This window comes from Penicillium maclennaniae (genome assembly GCF_028827695.1).
Source record: "Penicillium maclennaniae strain IBT 15551 chromosome Unknown utg000008l:1.0-3552695.0:1.0-3555053.0, whole genome shotgun sequence".
NCBI classification, from domain to species: domain Eukaryota; kingdom Fungi; phylum Ascomycota; class Eurotiomycetes; order Eurotiales; family Aspergillaceae; genus Penicillium; species Penicillium maclennaniae.
The window spans coordinates 179,614-204,026 of record NW_026623220.1 but is presented as its reverse complement, the minus strand read 5'-3'; the positions used below and the strand labels follow the sequence as shown (position 1 = coordinate 204,026).

Below are 24,413 nucleotides of genomic sequence, written 5' to 3'. Positions count from 1 at the left end.
GTGGAGGGTATGGATTGGGAGGAATGGAGAAAGGAATTAACGTGGGGGGGTGAGATTATAATAGACTCTATGTTTCTGGGGTCCCCGGTGACGTTCTCCAGGCCTCGGGCCAAAGTAGTCGCCGAAAAAGGAAAGAGCCGAGGCCCAGTTGAGTTCGCCCAATCGGGAAAGTGCGACTGGCCGACAAACGCCGAAGTCGCTCTGTAAAGCCATTTGCTTTAGAGAAGAATAACATAAGGGAGACATATATCCCCGCTTGAGGCTCCTCCATTTGCTCTGCTCTATTTGCGATTTATTGACTTGTTTACTGGTGTCGGAAGGACAAGTCCCGAAGTCAGCCAACATACAAACTCGGGTTTAGTGGGATCGTCGCCGACAGTGGCGATCAGCGCTTTTGTGCTATGCGGCGGCTTCCGGCCAGTTTGCCATGTTGGATTCGTCCGCGAGTTTAGGGGAAAAAGTGACCTCGGTATGTGTTCTTAGGTTCACCCATCATCACTACTGTCTCTACCGCGTGGCTACCTATGCCTGCCTATCCTATACGTACCCCTGATCTCTGTCATATCTCCCCTATGCCTTTCCGAAAGTCGGGAATCACCGTCGTACCCAAAGAGATCAAGTTTACGCGCAATTAAGGGAAGCATGGCTTATGTGAGCATCAATTTCCGTTTCAAATTGACTCCTTTTCATTTTACAGCATGTGAATCGGAGGACATGCGACGAGAGATGTAGGGTCATCGGAGGCGCAGTTCGGGAGTTTAAATGCAACTCGGATCAGATAAGAAGATCGATCCCGATCTTCACATGTTAGATCCTTGACGCGGACGCTTGTGAAAGGCACGAGCTAGAAAATTATCTCGATCTGGCAACACACTTCAACCTATTCATTCCGTCGCACTTTCGACACCCGCGGTAATCCCAGCCACGCGAGGAAGATGGCTCCTGATAGAGCAATAATGAACGGCTGCAACACGCTGACTCCTTTGGCTTGTGCCAACGCTCCTACGGCAAAGGGTAGAATGGCTGCTCCGCTGCCTCCAAATGCGGCAGTGAAACCGATCGAACTGACGTGGAGGTGTCGCGGAAGAAGCTTCGTAATCATCACGACTGCGCCTGGGAACAGAGGGCCCAGGAAGAAACCCTGCAGGGAGACGGCCACGGCAGACGCGTAGAATTGAGGCACCAGCCACAGTACTAGACCGAACGCCATGGACAGCACAATATAAGCCTACAGACGTGGCGGTTAGCTTCGTCTCCGAATCGCCTCGCAATGGCCTTACTGCGATCGCTATCTTCTCGCCCACTCGTGGGGTGACGAATCCCAAAGTGACTCGACCGACAGTTATACCCAGCCAGAAACCGGTGGCCGTCATGCCACTAGCGAATAGAGCCCCGTGTCGAACCCGGATCATATAGGTGACAATCCAACCACCCAGTGCAACCTCCACTCCAACATAACCCAGCAGAAACAGAGCACATAACCAGGTGACACGGGCCGATGGGCGCTTGAATAGGGCGTTTTTAAGGCTGCCTTTGTTATTATCTCCGACTGAGTGGGAGTTGGCTGCACGGAATACTGCGCCCGTAGACTCCCAGAAGAAAGTACCACACACCACAAGCTCGACGACAGCGCATCCAACCTGGAAAAAGGGACTCAAAAAACATTCACCTGAGATGAAAATAGAAGGGCTCACCATGACATAATAGAAATTGTACCAGGGTAGGTTCGCTCTGGTGATCATGGAAGTGGCGATCAATGGACTCAGGACCGCACCAGCACCATATACACCATGCAAAAGCCCGAGCAACTCGTTGGCATTAGCCATGTTACCTATCCAGGCATTCCATGCGGCATCTTCGAGACCATTTCCAAAGCCAGCGAAAATGAATGCGACCACGAGTACAGGGTACGGTGGATGTGTGCAATTCACGACGTAGGCGATCAGATGGCAACAAGGTCCTATAAAGGCCACGCCACGCTGACCTAAGCTGGTGTGAATTCGGTGATTCAGAAAGGCTGCAAGGGTATATCCAACCAGAGGTGATAGGAATACAAGTGATACGATCGTATATGACAGATTGTAGTACGTTTCGAGCTGGGTACTCGTCAACTGGAAGATTATTTTTTTTCAGGCAAGGAGAACTTACATATGGAATTAAAGCCTTTAAACATGAAAAGAAAACCCCGTTTAGCAAGCCTGGATCGCATCGTCAAGAAGTAGCACTTACACCATACGCCGCATCATTCGCCCCCATAACCAGGAAACTCCAAAAGGTTGAGAAAGAGCGATAGACATTTATACGAGGATGATTCCACTTTTCCAGTGCTAGGAAGCTATGTGAGTCACCAGCAAAAGATTCTGCGCCTGGAGTCTCTCGAGGAAGAGCCTCAAGAGTGATGTTTGTATCGTGCGACTGTTCCTGTTGTATACAGGTTGAGGCCATATTAAATGTTAGTTACCAGCGAAAGAGGGGTCTTCCCGAGGGCAAAACGCGAGCACACAAGGATGAGGTTTCTGCAGCCTTGAATTGAAACCTGACTCGAACTTGTTCGATTGAGTCAAGGGCCACTTGTCCATGCGGAGATGCTTGGCATCGGAGGGTTTGCCGTGGGTCGAGACCCTGGCCATCACGTGCGGACGCGGGGTTCCTAGCGAGATTCGTAGCGAGATTCGTAGCGATTCAAATATTCAGAATACCTTATCTGACCTGGGAGTTCTTGAATTGAATCAAGGCTAGTGTAGTGGGTAAATGAAAGAGCGCACTGGATGTTGAGGAGCAAAGTCGAGTGAATCTAAAATTGGACACTCTTAAGCCTCCGTTTTCGGAGTCTACTCATCTAAAGTGACCAAAAAGCATGTTTGAACGCAGCTGCCTTCTTTATGAACGTACTCAAACAGATCTGGCCTGTTACAAACATGCAAGAACCTAATTCATCGCGCGCCTTTCATTCGAATGTAGCTTTGACCTAATCTTCCTTTTCAAACTCGGACATGAACTAATTATCCACCAATTATCCACCAATCAAACTGCTTAACCCCCATAATTCCGCAGTTTCTCCGCATTTAAGAACCTGCACGATCTGATCAGAAAGTGAAATTGTATGAACACTCAAGACAAGATTATGAGTTTCACGAACCCCATCATCCCTGGGTTCAACCCAGACCCTTCTATTATCAGAGTAGATTGTGATTTTTTCCTCGTGACTTCAACATTCGAATACTTCCCCGGCGCTCCGATATACCATAGCCATGATCTTATTCAATGGAATTTAATCGGTCATGCATTTACGAGACCCTCGCAGCTTCAAATCCATACGCCAGAGCCTGGAGGTGGTGTGTGGGCTACGACTATTCGGTACCATCAGGGTGTTTTCTACATTGTTGCTGCTAGTTTTCAGCGGTACAGACCACAACAGGATGATCGGGTTTGGCCACAAGGATTCTATATCAGGACGACTAATATCTGGGATGAGGATTCGTGGTCAGATCCCGTATACTTTGATCAGGTTGGGTTTGATCAGGATGTAAGTTTTTTCCTTCCGCAGAATCATGAATTGGAAGTAACTCGAACAGCTCTTTTGGGATGACGATGGGACGGTTTATTTATCGTCCACTTATCGTAAACTCGAACCAACGCCCGGAGCTAGGCTCAAAGATTTTGCCATCCATGTCTGTACCGTGGATCTGCATACCGGACGTTCGACCTCGGAGCCGAAGCTAATTCGCGAGTCATCTTCTGGTGTTGCAGAAGGGTCGCATATCTTCAAGCGTGGTCGTTACTGGTACTTGTTCACGGCAGAAGGAGGCACTGAGAGTGGACACAGCGAATGGGTGTGTCGCAGTGAGAGTGGACCTTTTGGACCCTGGGAAGTTGGTCCAAAAAATCCGCTCTGGCACAATGGTGTGGAAGATGAAGTGCAAAATACTGGCCATGCTGATTTGGTCGAAGACGTCAACGGGCAGTGGTGGGCAGTGCTTTTGGGTGTGCGACCTATGCATCGAGACGGAGAATGGGAAGAATCCGTGCTAGGTTGGTGACTTCTGACTTCTCATCCTTACCAGATCCCACTAACTCGATCAGGGCGTGAGACTTTCCTCGTTACAGTTGAGTGGGACAATGACTGGCCAGTTTTGAATCGCGGCCATAAGATCGCACTCCAGTCGGTCGGGCCAGGTCTTTACCAACATATAAAGCCCGTCTCTTGGAGAGATGATTTCACCAGCCCCAAAATGCAACTTGGATGGTATCGGAAGAGTAAGGTGATCGGAGCTGTACTCACATCATGGCTGATCTCAATGCAGATACGCCTTTCACGGTCGACTATTCACTCACAGAGCGACCTAACAATCTCCGCCTTTATGGTGGACCTTACAACCTTTCTATCCCTGCTTGTCCCACCTTGTTTTTACGCAAACAAACCCACCGCTACTGTACTTGGGAAATTGAGTTAACCTTTGAGCCGATTTCTGATTACACAGAAGCGGGTACGGTTTGCTGGTGGAATTATTTCACCTATAGCAGTATCGGCATTCGAAAACGAGGGAACAACCGAGTGATTCATTTTCGACCATCGGAAGGGGATAAAGTAGAGCGGAAGTTGAACTCGTCAACTGTTGTACTTGTGGTGGAATGCGGCAACGAGTATCGTTTTGGATATCGTGAATCGACAAACCACGTCGAATGGATTGGCAGTGTGTCGAATCAAGCTGCAACTAGAGCGCCACCAGTCGGTGCTTCCTTTACGGGTAACGTCATGTCGGAAAAAGGCTGAGGCTGCATACTAACAAGTAGATAGGAATGATGCTGGGGCTTTACGCTTTCGGGGAGCGGCAAAAGTGCTTGACTCCCGCCGACTTTGCATATGCACAATTTCGAGAGCTCGAGCAATGAGATAGATCTATAGCATCAATTAAGCCCATAATGAGAATCGTGAAATCGATCTAGCCAAGCGAGTAGAACCCAGCAAACTGGTTCTGATCACGTGTTTGTTGCGTTGCCCCGTAAGCGCGACTCCGATCGTCTGGGATTTCCTTTCATTTCTCTCCTAGGACGAATGATGCTGCTGTCGACGGTAGTCAGCCATGAGTACACCCCCAGATGTCGAGGATGGCGAAACGTCCCCCGAGCAACTAGGCTCCGGCCTCGGTTCGGACCTCCTGACTCGTCCCGCCGAGCCCGCTCCACCCATATACCTGCAGCTGGCCGAAAGTGACAGCGACTCAGCGTATGGTGACGATCCAATTCTACCCGATGATACTCAAAGTCTATCGGATCACATGATCGCCTATAGATTCGAGTTTGGACGACGGTACCACGCTTTTCGAGACGGTGCTTACTGGGTGCGTGGGGTCCCGAGTTTCGATCTACTGGCCCGCTTTGAATTGACAGGTACAGGGACCCAATGATGATAGTGCAAACGAGCAGCAGAACCTCGCGCATGATATGTATTTAATTACTCTGGATGGGAAATTACATCTAGCACCCTTGCGACAACCACAGGTATTTTTGCCCTGCATGAAAACTATCTGTTCGCCTTCTGATTGGACAGGAAATCCTCGATGTCGGTACTGGAACGGGAATATGGGCCATGTATGTGAAACACGTTTACTTTTCTTCCCTGGAAAAGACTGATATCATTTACCTTATAGTGACATGGCCGATGAATACCCGAGCGCCCAGGTGACTGGCGTGGATCTTTCCCCAATTCAACCGAATTTCGTACCGCCGAACTGTACATTTGAAGTTGATGACATGACATTGCCATGGACGTACGGACCAGCAAAGTTCGACTTCATTCATATTCGGGAGTTATTTGGCTGTATACCCGATTGGGATCAATTCTTCCAGGAATGTATGAACGCGCTAAAGCCCGGGGGCTACATCGAAGTCGTCGAACATTCTGTCACACCCGTGGCCGATGATGCAACCATGGACTCTGACCATTTCTTTCACGTGTGGGGAGAAACAGTCCTTCAGGCTGGACAGAAGTTCGGCAAGAGCTTCACGATATGGGAAGAGAGTGCCGATCGGTTACGGAATCTTGGCTTTGAAGAAGTCGTGGAGCACCGGTATAAATGGCCGATGAATGGGTAAGTATTCTATCCACATGTGATGACTCGGAGAAAATTGACACAAGTAGCAGTTGGAGCGACGACCCGAAATTGCATGCGTTGGGACTATTTAATCAATTTCGAGTCGATAGTGGGATCGAAGGCTTCATGCTTCGGCTGCTCACCACGGTACTGGAATGGTCTTATGTACAGGCCCAAGTACATCTCAGCAAAGATGCGCTCCAGTATCCGTGACTATCAGACCCATGCTTATCTCCCGGTCACTGTGGTAACTGCTCGAAAACCTTTGCATGCCGTGGACCCTGGCCCAAACCCTGGTCCAGCTCCACAATCATAGATCCGGAAACAACTATGCGTTGTGATGCATGATGCCTTGAGCTTAACTTTCCCACTGTTTTTTCACATTCGTATACCCCGTTTGAATGACTGATGTATGGCCTCAAGCTGGTCTTTCTGCACATAGTTAAGCGAAAAGCTCGAGCCAACCAGCGTGTCACAATTTGGATCGATTGAGATGCTAAACCTACACCTTCGTCATTGCCAAGCTGAAACAAGATTTGTGATGTCTCACACTACGACAAAAATCTCATTTTCTAGGTCTTCTGTAGAGATCTCTTGACCCGTGGATTCAGCTGTAAGGTAAATCAAAATGAAGTACAATACCAAACCGGATTATCTAAGTCCGTACGCTTCTCTGCCAAGACGCAGATATCATTGGTTGGCGACGTAACGGGGATTGGCGTCACGGCCCGCATAAAGGAACTCGCCTCCCATCTTCAGCTTTCTCGGACTTGCTGACGCCGTACTCCCCCAGCGACATCTTTAGTGAATCTAGTGCTGACAATCATGGTCCCTCCACCTCAGATTGAGCAGGCGATCCCTGCGCCCGCCGATGACGTCATTGACGATTGGACGGGCCTGACAGACCCCGCTGAGAGGCGAAGACGCCAGAATCGGATTAATCAGCGGGCCCGTCGTATGTTCCTCTGTGTCTCCGATACTCTGTCGACAAGTGATGCTCATGCTTGTTAGGTCGGCGCCAGCGTCAGGCAAGAAAGGATGGGGAATCTAATAATGCGGTCGACTCTCCGTCCACTACGGTCGTGCGCTCTGGGTCCCGTTCCTCTGAAGGAAGTGCCTCTGCAAGCTCGCCGTCAGACACAAAAGGCAATAGCTGTCTACCACCGGGGCTTGTACGAATGCTTTTCATTCGATTTGCTGAGAAAGCATATCAGAGCTATATGCTCGGAGATCCCGCCTCCGATCAACTTTTGACGCTCACAAAGGTCAATGTCTTCCGAGCGTGTGGACATAATTTAAAAAGCATCGGATTCAATATGGATGATATGACCGATGACACGATTTCACCTTTCAATCTTGCCACAAGCCAGGAAGCATTATTATCAATCGACATTACCGATATGCCACTTAGCCTTCGACCGACCAAGATTCAACGAACGGTACCACATCATCCTTGGCTCGATTTCTTCCCATTACCGAAAATGCGCGACAATCTGATCCAAGCGGGCGATGGTTGGGATGATGAAGAGCTTTGTCATGATATTATGGGTTTCTGGAATTCTCCCGAGGCTGGCGATGCCGGGCTGCTGGTGTGGGGAGAGCCATGGGATGTGAAGAATTGGGAGCTCACAGAGGCATTCCTCAAGAAATGGCAGTGGGTGGTGAGAGGGTGCCCTGAGCTGATGAATTCTACCAACGCATGGCGAACGAAGCGTGGTGAAAAATTGATATTCCGATATATCTAAGACAATTGAATGCATGATACAGTAGCTTGCAAAATCGCCTTGCGTTTTTGCTTTCACTCTTTTTTTGTCAAACCCCACTGCCAAGATATCACTAGCCGTATACGGTTAATTCATCATCTATTTCTGGATCGGTGTATTACATGGTATTGAAACAAACCGTCACATTCATTGTTCCAGGCTTACTCAACTACCGCTGTATTATTTCTTGTAAATGCTGCCACAAGGCATAAAGAACAATAAGATGATACTGTTTGAGGAGAACTCGAACAGCAGACTTGTTCAGGGAAGAGCTTTGATCGACTGGTTTGCGCCTTGAAGCGCGCACTGAGACGCCAGTCGAGAGGGATGCTCTTCGTCAAGCGTTCTCTTGCACCGCGACCACATGCTCAAGTAGCTCCATAGCCTGTTTGATCTGCCCGTTGGATTGATATGCCCATGCGAGCGTATGCTGAGACGCCAGTCGAGAGGGATGCTCTTCATCAAGCGTTCTCTCTTCCACCGCGACCACATGCTCAAGTAGCTCCACAGCCTGTTTGATCTGCCCGTTGGATTGATATGCCCGTGCGAGTTCGTGCTGAGACGCCAGTCGAGAGGGATGCTCTTCATCAAGCGTTCTCTCTCGCACCGCGACCACATGCTTAAGTAGCTCCACAGCCTGTTTGATCTGCCCGTTAGATTGGTATGCCCCTGCGAGTACGTGCTGAGACGCCAGTCGAGAGGGATGCTCTTCATCAAGCGTTCTCTCTCGCACCGCGACCACATGCTCAAGTAGCTCCACAGCCTGTTTGATCTGCCCGTTAGATTGGTATGCCCGTGCGAGTTCGTGCTGAGACGCCAGTCGAGAGGGATGCTCTTCATCAAGCGTTCTCTCTCGCACCGCGACCACATGCTCAAGTAGCTCCATAGCCTGTTTGATCTGCCCGTTGGATTGATATGCCCGTGCGAGCGTATGCTGAGACGCCAGTCGAGAGGGATGCTCTTCATCAAGCGTTCTCTCTTGCACCGCGACCACATGCTCAAGTAGCTCCACAGCCTGTTTGATCTGCCCGTTGGATTGATATGCCCGTGCGAGCGTATGCTGAGACGCCAGTCGATCAGGATGCTCTTCATCAAGCGTTCTCTCTCGTACCGCGACCACATGCTCAAGTAGCTCCACAGCCTGTTTGATCTGCCCGTTAGATTGGTATGCCCCTGCGAGCGTATGCTGAGACGTCAGTCGATCAGGATGCTCTTCGTCAAGCGTTCTCTCTTCCACCGCGACCACATGCTCAAGTAGCTCCACAGCCTGTTTGATCTGCCCGTTGGATTGATATGCCCGTGCGAGCGTATGCTGAGACGCCAGTCGATCAGGATGCTCTTCATCAAGCGTTCTCTCTCGCACCGCGACCACATGCTCAAGTAGCTCCACAGCCTGTTTGATCTGCCCGTTAGATTGGTATGCCCCTGCGAGCGTATGCTGAGACGTCAGTCGATCAGGATGCTCTTCGTCAAGCGTTCTCTCTTGCACCGCGACCACATGCTCAAGTAGCTCCACAGCCTGTTTGATCTGCCCGTTGGATTGATATGCCCCTGCGAGTTCGTGCTGAGACGCCAGTCGAGAGGGATGCTCTTCATCAAGCGTTCTCTCTTGCACCGCGACCATATGCTCAAGTAGCTCCACAGCCTGTTTGATCTGCCCGTTAGATTGGTATGCCCCTGCGAGTACGTGCTGAGACGCCAGTCGAGAGGGATGCTCTTCATCAAGCGTTCTCTCTTGCACCGCGACCACATGCTCAAGTAGCTCGACAGCCTGTTTGATCTGCCCGTTGGATTGATATGCCCGTGCGAGTTCGTGCTGAGACGCCAGTCGAGAGGGATGCTCTTCATCAAGCGTTCTCTCTCGCACCGCGACCACATGCTCAAGTAGCTCCATAGCCTGTTTGATCTGCCCGTTGGATTGATATGCCCGTGCGAGCGTATGCTGAGACGCCAGTCGAGAGGGATGCTCTTCATCAAGCGTTCTCTCTTGCACCGCGACCACATGCTCAAGTAGCTCGACAGCCTGTTTGATCTGCCCGTTGGATTGATATGCCCGTGCGAGTTCGTGCTGAGACGCCAGTCGAGAGGGATGCTCTTTATCAAGCGTTCTCTCTCGCACCGCGACCACATGCTCAAGTAGCTCCATAGCCTGTTTAATCTGCCCGTTGGATTGATATGCCCGTGCGAGCGTATGCTGAGACGCCAGTCGAGAGGGATGCTCTTCATCAAGCGTTCTCTCTCGCACCGCGACCACATGCTCAAGTAGCTCCACAGCCTGTTTGATCTGCCCGTTAGATTGGTATGCCCCTGCGAGTACGTGCTGAGACGCCAGTCGAGAGGGATGCTCTTCATCAAGCGTTCTCTCTTGCACCGCGACCACATGCTCAAGTAGCTCCACAGCCTGTTTGATCTGCCCGTTGGATTGATATGCCCATGCGAGCGTATGCTGAGACGCCAGTCGATCAGGATGCTCTTCATCAAGCGTTCTCTCTCGCACCGCGACCACATGCTCAAGTAGCTCCACAGCCTGTTTGATCTGCCCGTTAGATTGGTATGCCCCTGCGAGCGTATGCTGAGACGTCAGTCGATCAGGATGCTCTTCGTCAAGCGTTCTCTCTTCCACCGCGACCACATGCTCAAGTAGCTCCACAGCCTGTTTGATCTGCCCGTTGGATTGATATGCCCCTGCGAGCGTATGCTGAGACGTCAGTCGATCAGGATGCTCTTCATCAAGCGTTCTCTCTTGCACCGCGACCACATGCTCAAGTAGCTCCACAGCCTGTTTGATCTGCCCGTTGGATTGATATGCCCGTGCGAGCGTATGCTGAGACGTCAGTCGATCAGGATGCTCTTCACCATAGTTGCTTTCATTCCATACACACACATCGTGAAAAAAGGTGATGGATTCTTTCGCTCGTCCATCAGCTAGAACACAATCTCCAACCTTGGAAAGTAGGCTGTACCTCTCACTCAAATCTTTACTTTCCTCTCTCTTGAGAATTTCAAGGGCATGTGGTAAGTATTCCCTCCATGTCTCACGATTCGTGTATTCGTTTGTTGGAAAACACTCGTCTAGATGTTGCGTCGTAGTCGTGATAATCTGTTGTGTCTTCTGTGCCTCTGCCATCCACACTCGTGTTGATAACTGTACAAGGCTATGCATATCGAACATACCCTTATTATCTCTCCTGGTCAGAAATCCATAGCCGCACAGTGTGCCAATTGAGAAATCCATCTCCTCTTCTGAAGTAAGCGTAGGAAGAATAGATCGTGGGATTGACTTTGGCTCAAGGAAAGACATAAACTCCAGCAAATCAGCAGCAGAGGGATCAGAGCTCTTGATCTGATTGAATGAGATAAGCCACGTGGCAGTCACCGCGTTTGGCATTTTTCGGTAGCGAGTGTTATCCCGGAAGTCCCTACTCGCTAGACGCATCCGGTCTTTTTCGGTTTTATGCATAAGCTCGAGATAGCGCGTGGTCGTTATATTATTCCGAGAAATATAGTAAGCGGCCTGTGCGATAGCTAGAGGTAGTAAGTTCAGCTCCTCTACTAATCGCATAGCGGATTCTTGGCCACATAGTGAATCTTCTCCGACAATCTTAGTAAGAAAAGCAATCCCTTCCTCTGCTGTCATCTTTTGGAGCTCAACGATATCCTTTCTTGCGAAAGACATCGCCACCTCGCGAGAACGAGTAGTGAGCAAAGTTACACCTTTCTTGCTAGAAGGAAAATACTGATCAAGGTCATCGAAAACCAAGCCTATGTCATCAGCGTTATCGATAATCAAAAGCCACTTTCCGGCCTTATCAGAGCTAAGATGCTCCTGTACTAATTCCATCACATTTTCATCGTTTGCGTTCTGATGGATTTGGAGCTCGTTCGCAATTTGCCAATAAACTTGCTTGAAACTCTCGAGGCTGAGAGCAGGAGCCCAAAAAATCGAGCAGTCTGGTATATACGCTTTCACCCAGCGGGCAAGCTGAAGTGCAACTTGGGTTTTTCCGATGCCACCTAGTCCGAATAAGGCTAATTTTTCAGTATTGGCTTGGATAAAAAGCTTCTGTTTGAGCTCCTCTAGCGTGGATTCACGGCCAGTAAAGTGACGATTTTCCAAGGAAGGGATTATATAACGGGGTTGAGATTGATCAACTTAGAAGAAATTAGTGAGTCTGATGTCTCATGTAGGGTTTTAGTTGACTTGCAAGGCGTGGTTTTTATCTCTTTATTTTCTTTAAGGGGCATATGGACGTGGTAAGTAACCGAGCCGTGGTTCACACCCATCTGGAACCCCGAATTTGAACGCTCAAACGATGTGGACGCCATACTCGCTGCGGGGATCGGCTTCATATCTTTAATAGGCATGTCGAAAATTGTCTGGCGTAAGATGCCACTACCGTGGCTGCGATATCAAGGGTAATCAGGCAGGAATATCAATCTATCGCCGGGTATAAGAGTGATCGAATGCTGAGTACTCAAGTCATTCAACAGAGGGGGCGGGGGGCTAACGAGGAGTGGTTGCCACCGCAGAAACGCCTTGCTCTCAGCCTAAGGCATCAGCCTAAGTCATCAGCAAAAGCAACCCGGCGAGTCATGTGCCTTAGTGGATATCAAACTGCCTGATGTACTTCGTGCTATTGGACACCAGCAGCCTGCAAGGTGGGGCTCAAAGGAGTCGTATTGCCGAACTTGCTGTCCCCAATCCACGTGAATCTAAACAGCCTCATTCTTATGCTGGTACACGTAAATGCTGCCTAAAGTAAGGGCTTGTTATTAAATACTCTAGAAAAACAAAAGAAGAACTCTACAGAGTGAAATGGGAGCCGACATTATTGACTGAATGTATATGTATGAGCTCTATGTGTTTACTCAGGTCAATCAACAGTGTTCAATTGTTAGACCTGCATGGCGAAAATGCCCTTCGGCACTCTCTCCTCTTGCACCAACCACATCTACGGACCACTCCAGAAATTCTTGAAAATCTCCATCCGGATTATCTTCAAACGACTGCCAGTTGCGTTTGATGAAAGCTTTCAGCTCCGCGAAAAATTCCTCAATGGGATTTAGATCAGGAGAATACGGTGGAAGATACACCAGCTTGACTCCTGCTTCGAAACACATACGTTGTATCCGCTCAGAGTGGTGGAAAGACGCATTATCCATCACTAATACCGATTTAGGCTCCGGCCATCTGCCACAATGATGAAGAAGCTGTTCGATGAAGTCTTCGAATATCAGAGCATCAGTCGAGCCGCGGAAGACGCGGGAAAGAAGAACACCATCTTGGCAATATGCCGGCAAGATCTGGTATCGCTGACCACGATGGAACTTGGCCACTTGGACCGGGGTGACCCCGAGCGGGGCCCAACCTGTTCGCCGATACCCTATCCGCTTGTCACACCCGAATTCGTCTATGAAGACCAAGTGATACGACTCAAACTCCGATAGATTATGGAGGTAGTAATCTCGTAAATCCGCGTTTCGCTCCTTCGCTTGATTCCGGGTTGTCTTCTTGGACCAGCCTTTCGCGGCCAAAGCTCGACTGATAGTGGAGTTGGCCACGCAGACATCAAAATGCTCCCGAAGGTAAAGCGCCATTTCGTCGAGGTATAATCCAGGGTTTTCGGAAAGGTGTCCACAGAGAGCCTCAACCATAAGGGGGCCGATACTCTTGGGTCGGCCGGAGGGGATTAAGGGTGCCTTCGGACTGCCGAACAACCGTAGGTTAGAACGAATATATCTAACAGACTGTTTACTGCATCCTGCTGTATTAGCGATATTAGTATTTGTTAGATAGCTCTCGATCATATCACAAATCAGTTGTCGCTTCGATGGGGATAAGTTTGGAGCCATTTTTGTGTGTTAAACGAGGGGTGGTGAGGAGTGGGAAGACGATGAACAGCAGGAGCAACAGAAAACGAGGGGTACCCGGGGTCGCACACGTGTTGTTATCGTCTTGTTCCTTACCATACCATTCAAAAGGTTTTAGCCAGGGGTCGTTTTGAGTCTAACTCATTAGGAATAAGTTGGTCTTGGCAAGTGGGATTGGGAAAGAAGGAGAGTGTGCAAAAGCGCAAGGCGATTTTGCAAGCTACTGTATGAACGACTCTAAACTCCGGTCCTATTTCTTATTTGCGGCTTGAGTGGGTATCTGGGTAGCGCTAATGCAAGTTGCTGACACCGTATAATTGGCTAAGTGGGGTTCTGATGATACAGGCCAATCATGGGAGGAGGGACTTGCTTTTCGTGACGCTGATTACGCCCCAAGATTGTACTGTATTGTATATACGACCGTAACACTCGCTGTCCCGAAAGATAAGCTGTTGGACTAAATCGAGAGGGAACTTTGTAGTATTTCTTAAGATAGCATAGAACATGATCGAACCAAGATATTGTTCGATGCCTCACACTCTGTTCTGTCTCCACAATACTCATATCCGTCCAGTTACTTAAAGAACATGCTCCTTCTCTTCCTCCTTGGGAATTCTCACCCAAAACAAAGTAATAAGAGCCGCAATGATTTCCGCTGCCAGCCCAAACCACCAGATGGCTCGCAAACCCTCCAAGCCAATATCGCCCGAGGGCGTCTTATCCACTTTGTTTCCAATCGCATCTGCTAGAGATGTCATAACAGCTGTGCTCAGGTTCTGCACAGTCACAAGCAGGCTGCCTGCGCTTCCTTGGTAGGATCGGCGCACATTACTGGTGATGTAGATCGATGCGGCTGCGAAGGAGAGATCTGGCCCGAAGGTGACGAGTGCGACGCCTGGGAATGATAGTGCCCAGTACGTAGTTCCTGACGTCTGGGGTGGGAAGAATACCGGGCCGAGTGCGAAGGCGAGCATCGCTGTGAGGTAGATGTAGTGTCCCGGTAGCACGTGTAAGGTCTTACTCACGACCCATGTGGCTAATACGCCGACAATGGCATTTGGAAGTAGGTAAAAGGCCACTGTGAGCGGTGCGGTATGTTGAATTCTTAGCCAGAACTGGACGGCGTAGAATTGCCAGGCTCCGGAAAAGGCACCAAATCCTAGGAAATAAGCCACCATGAGTGGTGTAAAGCCTTTCGTCTTCCAGAGCCGGTTAGGTATCAGTGGACGTTCAACCCAATGCTCGGCGAAGAAGAATGCCACGATCAGCAGAATGCCGGCTATCACTAAGGCGTAAGTAAAGGGTGACCACTCCTCCACTGATCCTTGGGTGAGACCGAACAGAAGGCAGACACAACCGGAGACTGCAAGCGATGCTCCGATAAAGTCGAATTGTCGGATCGTCGGTGCTTCGGTACCTGCAATGTCTGCAACGGGCTTCAACGCAGGAATAGTCACATAGGCTGCGATTAGACACATCCCCGATAGTATCGCATTGCTGCCAAAGATCCAGGCGAGATGGGCTTTTAGAGCGCCACCTTGAATGGCCCCAAGCCAAAAGCCAAAGGGCGAAGTGGCGGCCATAGCAGAGAAAACCTGATTTTTTCGACGCCCTGGATTGTAGACCCGACCTAAGATACTCATCGATCCGGAAACAAGGATTCCCACTGATAGTCCCTGCATGGCGCGAACGATGTAGAAGAGAATGACCATGCTGGGCTTGACAGAGAAAACGCCGATTATGTTCCAAATGGTCATCCAGGCAAAGGCCCCGACCATCAACATTCGCGGCGGCGTCAAGTCACTCAGGGAGCCCGAAATCACAACAGAGAGACTTAAAGGAAGGGTATACGCTCCAAGAAGCCAAGGAAGCTCACTATTGGTAAGGTTCAGAGCTCCTTTTAACTCCTCTTGATTGACAGTAATGTCACCCGCTAGGAAAGCGAACATTAAAAGACCGACAGAGCATACCGATACAAATAAAACCTCTGAAGTAAAACTGCCAATCTCTGGAGGAACACCTTGATACATTGTTCGAGTCGGAGAGCCTGCCTCTTCCTCAAGATCGGGCATTCGCTCTGGCTCTGGAGAAAGATCACAGACTAAATCCCGCGCGGCACTTCTTTCACTGCGTCGGGAGGGAAACAATTCGAGTTCAACAAGGCTTTGTGGAGGCTGCTCGACTGCAGACATGGTACTTGCGAGGTTCTCTAGGGCCTCGCCCATGTGTACATCGTGCCGCATTCTGGATGTGGGAACTTTGTATAGTTCAGTGACATCCTGCGATGCTCGTGGGTGCACTGTTATGTCGTCGGATGCTCTTCTGATGCCGTCTAATGTTGTTGCTGGAGAAAGAGATGACATGGCAGAGGAGCCGCGATTAGTGTAGTGAATCTGTGGGCCGGATTTGGCGCCGCTGCCGTCGCCTGTAGGTGGTGTCAAAGTTTGAAACACCGTCAACGCGATGTTTCTGCGTCAATAACCTTAGCCGAAGGTCGGGAATTTGGTTCGGTTGAGTTTGGTTTAAAGTGATAATGTGAAACCGTACCCTCATATATTGTCAAGTTATACGCTATTTTGAGCATTATAAAGAAAGGAAATGAAGATCGCTACCCCGCGACGAACGCCTTAAAGAGTCCGGGTGGAGACTCGGATGTCGGACCCTGTAGAGAGGTTTATCGGAATCCAGAATCCGGGCATCTGCCATTTTTGCATTTAGAGGTAGGAAACTTTACCCCACTCAGGCTATTCCTTCCTCAATTGCTAAAACACTTTATGCTGCATGCAGAAGCTGCACTTGCTTATCGGTGGCGAGTCTAGATCCAGTCGAATTGATCTCCCAAATATTGATGAGCCCGAGCGTCGCCAGAACGTGCATGACCTTCAAAATTCTCTGCCCTAGCTGCTCTGCCACATAGTCGACCCAGTTCTCCACTTTCCTGCGGTGAGGTCACTTCCTGGTAAGTCACTGTCTTCAAATACTTGCCCACCCACAGTCCACCGGTATACCTAGCGGCCCCTCGAGTCGGAAGGACGTGGTTGGTGCCGATGCACTTGTCACCGTAAGAGACACAGGTCTTGTCGCCAAGGAATAGAGCGCCATAGTTGGACATCTTCTCCAATGCGTCCCGTGGCTTTTGTGTGAGGATCTGCACATGTTCGTAGGCGTACTCATCGGCGAGTTTGTATGCTTCGTCCAGGTCTGACACAATGATGACTTCTCCCAAACGATCCCAAGAAACTCCCGCAATGTCGGCGGTTGGAAGAACCTTCAGTAATCGGTTGACCTCGTCGATTGTCTTTTCCCCCACGCTTTGAGAGTTTGTGATCAGGACTGCAGGGGAGTCAGGGCCATGTTCGGCCTGTGACAGAAGATCAGTGGCAACAATGAAAGGGTCGGCGTGTTCATCTGCGACGATCAGGACCTCTGTAGGTCCCGCTGGGAGATCAATGCCGATCTCTTCGCCGAATAGCTGGCGCTTGGCCTCGGCGACGAAGGCATTTCCCGGTCCAGCAATGAAATCGACCTTTTTTATTGTCTCGGTGCCCACCGCCATAGCTGCAACCGCCTGTACCCCTCCGAGGATATAGATGTCGTCCGCACCGGCGTAATGCATGGCTGCAACTGTATTGGCTGGGATCTTTCCGGCAATTGGAGGTGTACACGCGGTGACATGAGGGACACCTGCGCACTTGGCTGTGAGAATCGTCATGTGGCTTGAGGCCAGCAGAGGATAGCGACCGCCGGGAATGTATCTAGAATCACATTAGGGCTTGACTCCATACAAACTTGGAGTCTCCTAGAACTTACGCGCCAACCGAATTGATCGGAATGTTCTTCTGACCCAAATGCACCCCGGGACGAATCTCCATTTCGAAGTCCTTGATCGATGCCTTCTGAGCCATGGCAAAGGTTCGAATATTCTCCTGCACTTGCTTGATATCATCTAGGATGTGCTGCGGAACAGACGAAATAATCTTCGTTATGTCATCTTGCGAGAGCCTGAAGCTTGCAGGACTCCATTTGTCGAACTTCTCGGAATAAGCTCGAGCCGACTGATCACCATTGGCGCGAATGTCGTTAATGACTGTACGCACAATTTCGGCCGTGTCTGTCACAGGTGCGGAGCCTGTATTTGGCAGATTTCGCTGCTTCAACTTCAAAACCATCGTGATAGAAATTTGTGGGTTCTGCGAGCGAGATTCTCTTGATGATCCTGGACAACGCGTACACTTCCGCATTATATAGCAAATTTTTGAAAAAAAAAAATCATTCAACACGAAGATCGCCAAAGCTTGACTATCGGCCTCGGTGCCGACTCCGAGCTCAATGTTTCCCCGCATTCGGGAGAAGCGTGGAGAGCTCGCGTCTCGGAATGTGGGCGGAACCGGTTCTATTAAACATCTGAATTAAATCACCTCTCACCTTGCGGAGGACTAATAATCAGTGGCTTAGACAAATGCCGGGGTACCTCATTTCGATCGCGTTCCAGCTGGCCCATGCCTCGAGGACTCCCAGGACGAGTGTTCATGTTGTCTGGCCCTGTGCACAGACAGCTCCATCGTCGCGTCCTACTTGGACTACTGAGGCCTAATAGTAGCATATAGCGCAGTAGGTAGATGTTCCATGGCACATGTTAATAAGGAACGAGGAACCTCCCTTTTCTAGGTGACTTAGGGGGAATCTCATTCTTACACTATGATGACTCGCTTGGACACACCAGCCAAAGTCTTGCTGCTGCGAAACTTTTGCGGGCGCCTCTTGTGACGTAGTGATATCGATCGTCGATATTGCAGGAGCCGATATCAAAGATTGCATCTTAACTACCATACGGGCAGACGAGTAAATGTGTCATCGGCTGGACGGACATGTGATTGTGTGCCAATTTTTCTTAGTCACATCTTGTCCGAGCCGTCAATGGTAAGGCATTGTCTTATTTATCAATAGGTTGGAGAGACATGTGGGTGAGACTGGAAATTTGACATCACATAGCTCGGTAAATGAGTACGATTCCGCAGTAGCCAGCCGCGGCCCAGAATGGGGGCATATGGGGGGTCCAATAGACAGTTCATTCTGCGAGGAATATACACCTATGGAGTTCTCCTCTTCAGAAAATGGTTCTGGTCATGCAGGCCTCAAGGAGCTCGCTTTCGGCGGGCTTCAAGAATGTGTTCAGACGGTGGATGATATTTTTCAGCTTTCAACGAGTCAATGGGCTTCTTCAATGGTCACTCCTCTAATGAGCTCTCCCGAGTACTCGAGACTTGGCAGTTGCATACTCCTCAACGAGTTGGCGTCAGGAAATTGCCATTATTTGTCTCTTCCAAAGGAACGATTGACATTTACAGGTCTTCCACCTACTGTCCTAGTTCGTCGAGAACAGTCGCTCATTTCGATATTTGCCGTCACCCAGTGTTATTGAGTATGCTGGGGCATGGAAAGATAAGAGTCAAAACTTGGGTATCACATTCAGTCGCCTATAATTACAATCACCCCTTTTCCCCACCCCCCCAAAGTCTCAAGTCCCTCCATAAACACAATGTCCCAAATCCCCCATAAGTTGAGCCAGACTCTGAACCAGCGGTGGTGTTCTCTCAGAAATATCAGGCTTCAGTACCTCTTGAACGGCCTGCATCGTCATTCCTGGGTCCGCAAGAAAAATTGCTCCAGCTCGTCCTTGTAGTGCGGGGGAACCGCATCCCAGAGTCACAAATTTGGAGACGTTGGCGACCTCATCCGCATCAAGAAATACAGTCGGGCCTTGAGTGGATAGAGGGGCGGGACTCACGGTGAGCTGAGTGCTCTTGGCTTTGGATACGACGCCATAGGACCAGAAAGCTAGACTTGCGTAGTAAACCCCGATTGCAAGGAAGCCGGTCAATGAGCCGGGGGGCCATGTTTCGAGCCGCTCGCACCGTTTGTCCAGCATGCCAGATGGCCCGTCTTGAATCGGAGCTTGTGATCCATTCCAGAGCTGAGTGGTAGACTCGACGGGCTTCTTGTTTATCTTCCTTTCCAGCAAATAATTGCAGCTCTTCAAGAGACATGTGGAGAAGCATCGAGACCACTTCGCACACTAATGTGATTTCGGGACGGCATTGAACTCGAAGTTCTGAGCAAACCATTCGGAAATGCTGAAGTGCTTGGTTAAGCTCTTGTTGACGAGAGTTTGTCACGAGAGCATGCCAATGTTTGGAGTTGCTGGTAGAGATGAATTTCAGCCGGTGGTATTCATTGATTAACGCCGAAAGACCGTGGAGCAAAACTAGAGCCGCCAGCTGTGTATCAATGCGGTCTTGGAATGCCGATAGCTGGGACATATCGCGAAGAAGATCGGCAAGGGAAGGGATGCGTGCCGTAGGAATCGCAGAATAAAGTTCCTTCCATTCGGTGGCTGTCTTCGCTTCCCATAACGAACGGGCGGCGGGGAGTGGGAGTTCGAGATCTGCATAAGAGATCAAAGGATTGGCGTTGTGAGTTATTGCTGTCTGTGAGTCATGGAGAAAGACATGATAGACAAGCCTTGAATCTATTAGCACAGTTGGAAGTCATTGTGCGCCCAGTGTACTTGCCTCTTGAAAGACTCTTGTTCTATCCAGCCACGCCATTTTCGTTCCAGCACATCTCCCGTATCTTCGACCAGGGGCTCGATGGCCGTATAGACCGACCGGCGAAAGCGCAGGGCTCGTCGAAGCATTGTTATCAATGGTTGGGAAAAGCTCTCTGCGATCTCGGTCTTTCTTCGATTGCCACTCCAAATACCAATATCCAGATTCAAAGCGTAGGTCTGTGAGGTTCGCAAATCTCGCGTGGTACTGTTGTCACTTTCATACTAGGTGTTGTGAGCGTTTTGAGTCAATTGTGAAGAGATATTCCACGTACTTTAATAGGCATATACAGGCGAACAATCTCAAGCAAAGCGTAGCCCAGCTTTCTGATCGTAGGTATTGGCGAGCGCACGGCCCCAGCAGCAGCCAGAGCTGCAAGAATACTGGCATGTTCACTATTCAGACGGAAAGTCGGTCCATGGATAAAAGAATCCACGTTGTGGCTTTGATATTCAAAAAATTGCTGAATCAATCCATCCAGCAGCTCCGTGCTCGGAAACGACTTCATAATTCGACTCAGGTTGGCTTCGCGGCTGATCTCCAAAACGAGACCGAAGATGAGATCTCGGCTACTGGATGAAAGACGCTCACTTAAGATCTGTCGGTCGTGGGTGGCATTGACTTCGGGACTATCGACTGCTTGCGGTACGGACAGATTCTCGTGGTCGTCGAATGCGTGGTCTTGCCGAGCGGGCTTCCACGCAGACAATGACGATCGGTGGTAGGCTTCGGTGCCAATTCCAATGCCGCTATCAGCGTCGAAACGATCGTGTGTTTCAGCCCCGGGGACATCTGGAGGGAAACTCCGGGCATTGTACATGTCAATCAGGCCAAAATCGCCATCTGTTAAATTGAAATCGTAGGCCTGATACTCCAATGCACCGTAATGTGTGAACTCAGGGATCAAACTGGAAGGATCGAACGGATCGTGATATCGACTCAATGAAGAGATCAACGAGTCAGGAATGAAATTTGGGAAGAACGTGCCATCGACGCTGAAAATGCCGCTTTCGTGATCGGTAGGTGACACTATCGGCTTTTGTTAGAATTTCTCAGTCTCGATGAGAGTAGAAAGCAGTCGTACCGCTGTATTCAATTGTCATCTGCTCATTTGCGGCTGACAACTCTGGCGAAATGTCCTGCTCTTGGGGGGGAAGACGTGGCGTCATCATGATATTGCTGGACGGTGGAAAGTCGTCCATTGGTGTTGGCATCGGGGAGAAGGCGACCGTGGCTGTCGCGCCGAGAGGTTGATCGCCGGCATCATAGGTATCGGCTGTACTCTGCTGCGGCTCGGAGATGAGTCCTGCACGACATCCTGCCAGTCGCAATGAAGATTTCGTTCACGGCATCGCCGACAGGGCTTCTCTTCGTCGCATTTTAACTTCGAGGAGGCACATGTCTTGCAAGCTTGCGACACGCGGCTTTGCTTTGCGACGGACGAGCTTCTTTTGCGCTTGCGGTCTTTGTCATGAGCATGCCCTGTGGCATGGCGCTTCAAGAGGTCACTTAGGGGGTATTAGTGGCGTGACGGTGAGTCAACAGGCGAGGATACTGACGGCCGCGCAAATCCTTTGTCGCATACATCGCACACATAAGGCTTCTCACGAGTATGCGATCGAACATGACGGATTAGATGATCCGCACGATTATAGTGGCGTTTACAGAAGCCGCATTGAAAATAGCCACCATCCTTGTCCTTGGGTTTGACCGGAGAGGAGGGAAGAAGCTGGTCGGGTGAATCACTGAGCATGGTAGCATTTGCAGGAGTATCTGGTGAATGGAAAGGAGAGAGAGAAGAGGCGCCCAAATTGAGGGGAAGTCGCAGGCGAGAATCTGGGGAAGTCAGGGACTCTGTGACCATCGCGCAGAAACATCCGTTGACACCAAGTCTCCACCAACCTTTGGGATTCTGCAGCTCAAAGGAGAGCCAACCTTCGTTCGCTAGGCAAATTAAAATGATCTGTACAGAGGCAGCAAATATTACGCCTCAACTTCCTATCAGAAGCTAACAAAGATGTGTCATGTCTAGTGTTGAAATGATCCGCATGTCCCCAATGTGCGCGATGGCCGCCGTAGGTCCCACACCACTCCGCAATTCCCCAGATTTGGAAAATGGGATGCCGATGAAGGGGAGTGTCACGTCGCGATTCGTCAATTTCCCCGGTCAGTGACCTTTAAAAAGGGGCAAGTGACCCATGGGACCCTAAGAGACTTACGCATGCCTCGAGTCGAATGGATTGAATGGGGTTTCGTTTCGACCATCGGGATGTGGGGGACAACTACCGATACCGGTCCAAGGTTGTCAGGCATAGTTCCGAGGGTCCCATATATGCTACGGACTGCCCTTCAGAGCCATTTTCGCGATTCGTCCCATCTGCGTCAGAACTGTCAAGATGGGTTAGTTGTCGTGCCCCTTTTTAAGCAACTCCAACTAACGAGAAATCAGTCTCACACCGGTGCACTTCTTCTCCCATGGGTCGACCATGATGCTTGGAGAGGAGTCCGAAAGCGCCGATTATTGGAAAAAATGCGGCGATGAAGCTCTTGCGCGGAACATCAAGGGCGTGATAATCATGGTTCGCATTGTCGACGCACAACTGTATGAATTTGGGCTGATCATTGGTAGGGTGCTCACTGGGACTGCATGGGGGATAGAATCGAATTATCAACAAACCCCAGCCCCGGAAAGAGTCCTGTCGCCTATGTTCACCCCGACAAATACGTCAACTACAAGCTCGTTCCTGACCTTGCCACCACGCACCGATGCATCGATATGCTGGCCCGCGAGGGATTCAACGTTGGCGGTAATCAGACTTTTGAATGGATTCATGACGTTTATCTTATTTTGATACGCATGTTCCCCGGTGGCTGCCCGCCTACGACATTGATCTCAGCGAACGCCCGCTACGATCCTCATTTTCATATGAAAATCGGCGCGACCCTGCGTCCATTGCGAAAGGAGAACTATCTGTTCATCGGCACGGGAGGTGCGGTACACAATCTATACCGGAATAGGTGGGCACCTATGCTGCGCTTCCGAGATAACTTTGCTTTGGAGACTCCACCCGAGGACTGGGCGATGGAGTTTCGACAGGCTGTCGAGGATGTGATCACCAAGACGTCTGGTCCCCAGCTTCGTCGAGCTATGACTCGGTTGATGAAGCACCCTCGCTTCCGCGATGCACATGCCACTGACGACCATTTCATGGCTGCTCTATTTGTGGCTGGCGCTGCAGGAGACGCTGAAGATGAGAACGCGCCTGCTACGATGGGCGCCGAGAGTTGGGAGCTGACCAACATGTGTAATTCGCAATTCACTTTGGGACGATGGCCAAAGGAAATTGTAGTGTAATCATAGTTCATTGAATTCAAGGCATGGCTTCATTTTGAAAGCATCAATATTATAGTGTAGCTCCATCGCCCCATGCCGCGGGCCGGTCGTCAACACTGTAATGCGTAATCACATCACCTTTTCTAAAGATTTGTCCAGCCCAGGAACGAAACCGACACTTGAAAGCTGGTAGCAGCCTTCTTAAGTTTCGTATTTTGGTTCAAGAATGCCGGAAGCAATGGTGGAGCAGACCTTGCGTGAAACGGCCCGCACAGCTCGACTACCAGGAGAGTCAATCGGGGCTGAACGAGGGATGAACAATCTCGGTGAAACATCTTCCGACAACGTTCTGCGAGACCGCGCCATGTAAAAAAGGCAATTGTACATGCTTGGCTGCGGCCAGGGAAGAAACAGCCGAGAACACGTCTCTCAGACATCTATGGATGGCTTTGGGGATTTCCCAATCGGCGTGAAACTAGCAGATGACCTACTGTTCTCTCGAAGAATCCAGATTCTTCATTCCGATTAGACTTTTTGGGTGCAATCTGATGAGTCTTGGGCGTGAAGTGTTTTGTGACTTTCTATGCCTAGGAGGCCATGGAGCACTAAAATATCAAGAACATGTTTTTGAATACGTTCATTAAGCCACTCCCGCTATGGTGCAGGGTATAGCCATAGATCCGGTGCGTTTGAGGTGCGTATATACACAGACAGGCCCGGTTCCAGGGAATCAAAGGCCGAG

At 50.0% G+C, this 24,413-nt stretch overlaps 9 protein-coding genes across 9 annotated transcripts; 4 read left to right on the top strand and 5 right to left on the bottom strand.

The window, feature by feature from the left end:
- Positions 1 to 691: 691 nt before the first annotated feature.
- On the bottom strand, positions 692 to 2,445 carry N7477_009065 (uncharacterized protein; the record flags this gene model as incomplete). The annotated part of the gene is made up of 5 exons (XM_056970726.1): positions 692 to 844; positions 899 to 1,228; positions 1,281 to 1,640; positions 1,695 to 2,096; positions 2,230 to 2,445. The coding sequence occupies 5 exons, from the start codon at positions 2,443 to 2,445 to the stop codon at positions 692 to 694; spliced, it is 1,461 nt and encodes a 486-aa protein (XP_056817705.1).
- A 658-nt stretch (positions 2,446 to 3,103) lies between these two features.
- N7477_009064 (glycoside hydrolase family 43 protein) lies at positions 3,104 to 4,893 on the top strand (the record flags this gene model as incomplete). Its single annotated transcript, XM_056970725.1, has 5 exons — positions 3,104 to 3,526; positions 3,576 to 4,032; positions 4,084 to 4,257; positions 4,305 to 4,748; positions 4,799 to 4,893. The coding sequence occupies 5 exons, from the start codon at positions 3,104 to 3,106 to the stop codon at positions 4,891 to 4,893; spliced, it is 1,593 nt and encodes a 530-aa protein (XP_056817704.1).
- A 191-nt stretch (positions 4,894 to 5,084) lies between these two features.
- On the top strand, positions 5,085 to 6,096 carry N7477_009063 (class I SAM-dependent methyltransferase; the record flags this gene model as incomplete). The annotated part of the gene is made up of 2 exons (XM_056970724.1): positions 5,085 to 5,227; positions 5,652 to 6,096. The coding sequence occupies 2 exons, from the start codon at positions 5,085 to 5,087 to the stop codon at positions 6,094 to 6,096; spliced, it is 588 nt and encodes a 195-aa protein (XP_056817703.1).
- Positions 6,097 to 6,920: 824 nt separating this feature from the next.
- N7477_009062 (DUF3425 domain-containing protein) lies at positions 6,921 to 7,840 on the top strand (the record flags this gene model as incomplete). The annotated part of the gene is made up of 2 exons (XM_056970723.1): positions 6,921 to 7,050; positions 7,107 to 7,840. 2 exons carry the CDS (start codon positions 6,921 to 6,923, stop codon positions 7,838 to 7,840), a joined length of 864 nt encoding a protein of 287 aa, XP_056817702.1.
- Positions 7,841 to 8,195: 355 nt separating this feature from the next.
- On the bottom strand, positions 8,196 to 12,223 carry N7477_009061 (tetratricopeptide repeat protein; the record flags this gene model as incomplete). The annotated part of the gene is made up of 2 exons (XM_056970722.1): positions 8,196 to 12,010; positions 12,139 to 12,223. The coding sequence occupies 2 exons, from the start codon at positions 12,221 to 12,223 to the stop codon at positions 8,196 to 8,198; spliced, it is 3,900 nt and encodes a 1,299-aa protein (XP_056817701.1).
- Positions 12,224 to 14,307: 2,084 nt separating this feature from the next.
- N7477_009060 (uncharacterized protein) lies at positions 14,308 to 15,972 on the bottom strand (the record flags this gene model as incomplete). Its single annotated transcript, XM_056970721.1, has 1 exon — positions 14,308 to 15,972. One exon carries the CDS (start codon positions 15,970 to 15,972, stop codon positions 14,308 to 14,310), a length of 1,665 nt encoding a protein of 554 aa, XP_056817700.1.
- A 572-nt stretch (positions 15,973 to 16,544) lies between these two features.
- N7477_009059 (histidinol dehydrogenase family protein) lies at positions 16,545 to 17,898 on the bottom strand (the record flags this gene model as incomplete). Its single annotated transcript, XM_056970720.1, has 2 exons — positions 16,545 to 17,484; positions 17,540 to 17,898. 2 exons carry the CDS (start codon positions 17,896 to 17,898, stop codon positions 16,545 to 16,547), a joined length of 1,299 nt encoding a protein of 432 aa, XP_056817699.1.
- A 1,349-nt stretch (positions 17,899 to 19,247) lies between these two features.
- Positions 19,248 to 22,201, bottom strand: N7477_009058 (putative C6 and C2H2 transcription factor RegA-like; the record flags this gene model as incomplete). The annotated part of the gene is made up of 7 exons (XM_056970719.1): positions 19,248 to 19,805; positions 19,852 to 20,251; positions 20,302 to 20,561; positions 20,612 to 21,366; positions 21,422 to 21,643; positions 21,685 to 21,845; positions 21,897 to 22,201. 7 exons carry the CDS (start codon positions 22,199 to 22,201, stop codon positions 19,248 to 19,250), a joined length of 2,661 nt encoding a protein of 886 aa, XP_056817698.1.
- Positions 22,202 to 22,669: 468 nt separating this feature from the next.
- N7477_009057 (DODA-type extradiol aromatic ring-opening family dioxygenase) lies at positions 22,670 to 23,692 on the top strand (the record flags this gene model as incomplete). Its single annotated transcript, XM_056970718.1, has 3 exons — positions 22,670 to 22,737; positions 22,787 to 22,916; positions 22,967 to 23,692. The coding sequence occupies 3 exons, from the start codon at positions 22,670 to 22,672 to the stop codon at positions 23,690 to 23,692; spliced, it is 924 nt and encodes a 307-aa protein (XP_056817697.1).
- Between the last annotated feature and the right edge of the window lie 721 nt (positions 23,693 to 24,413).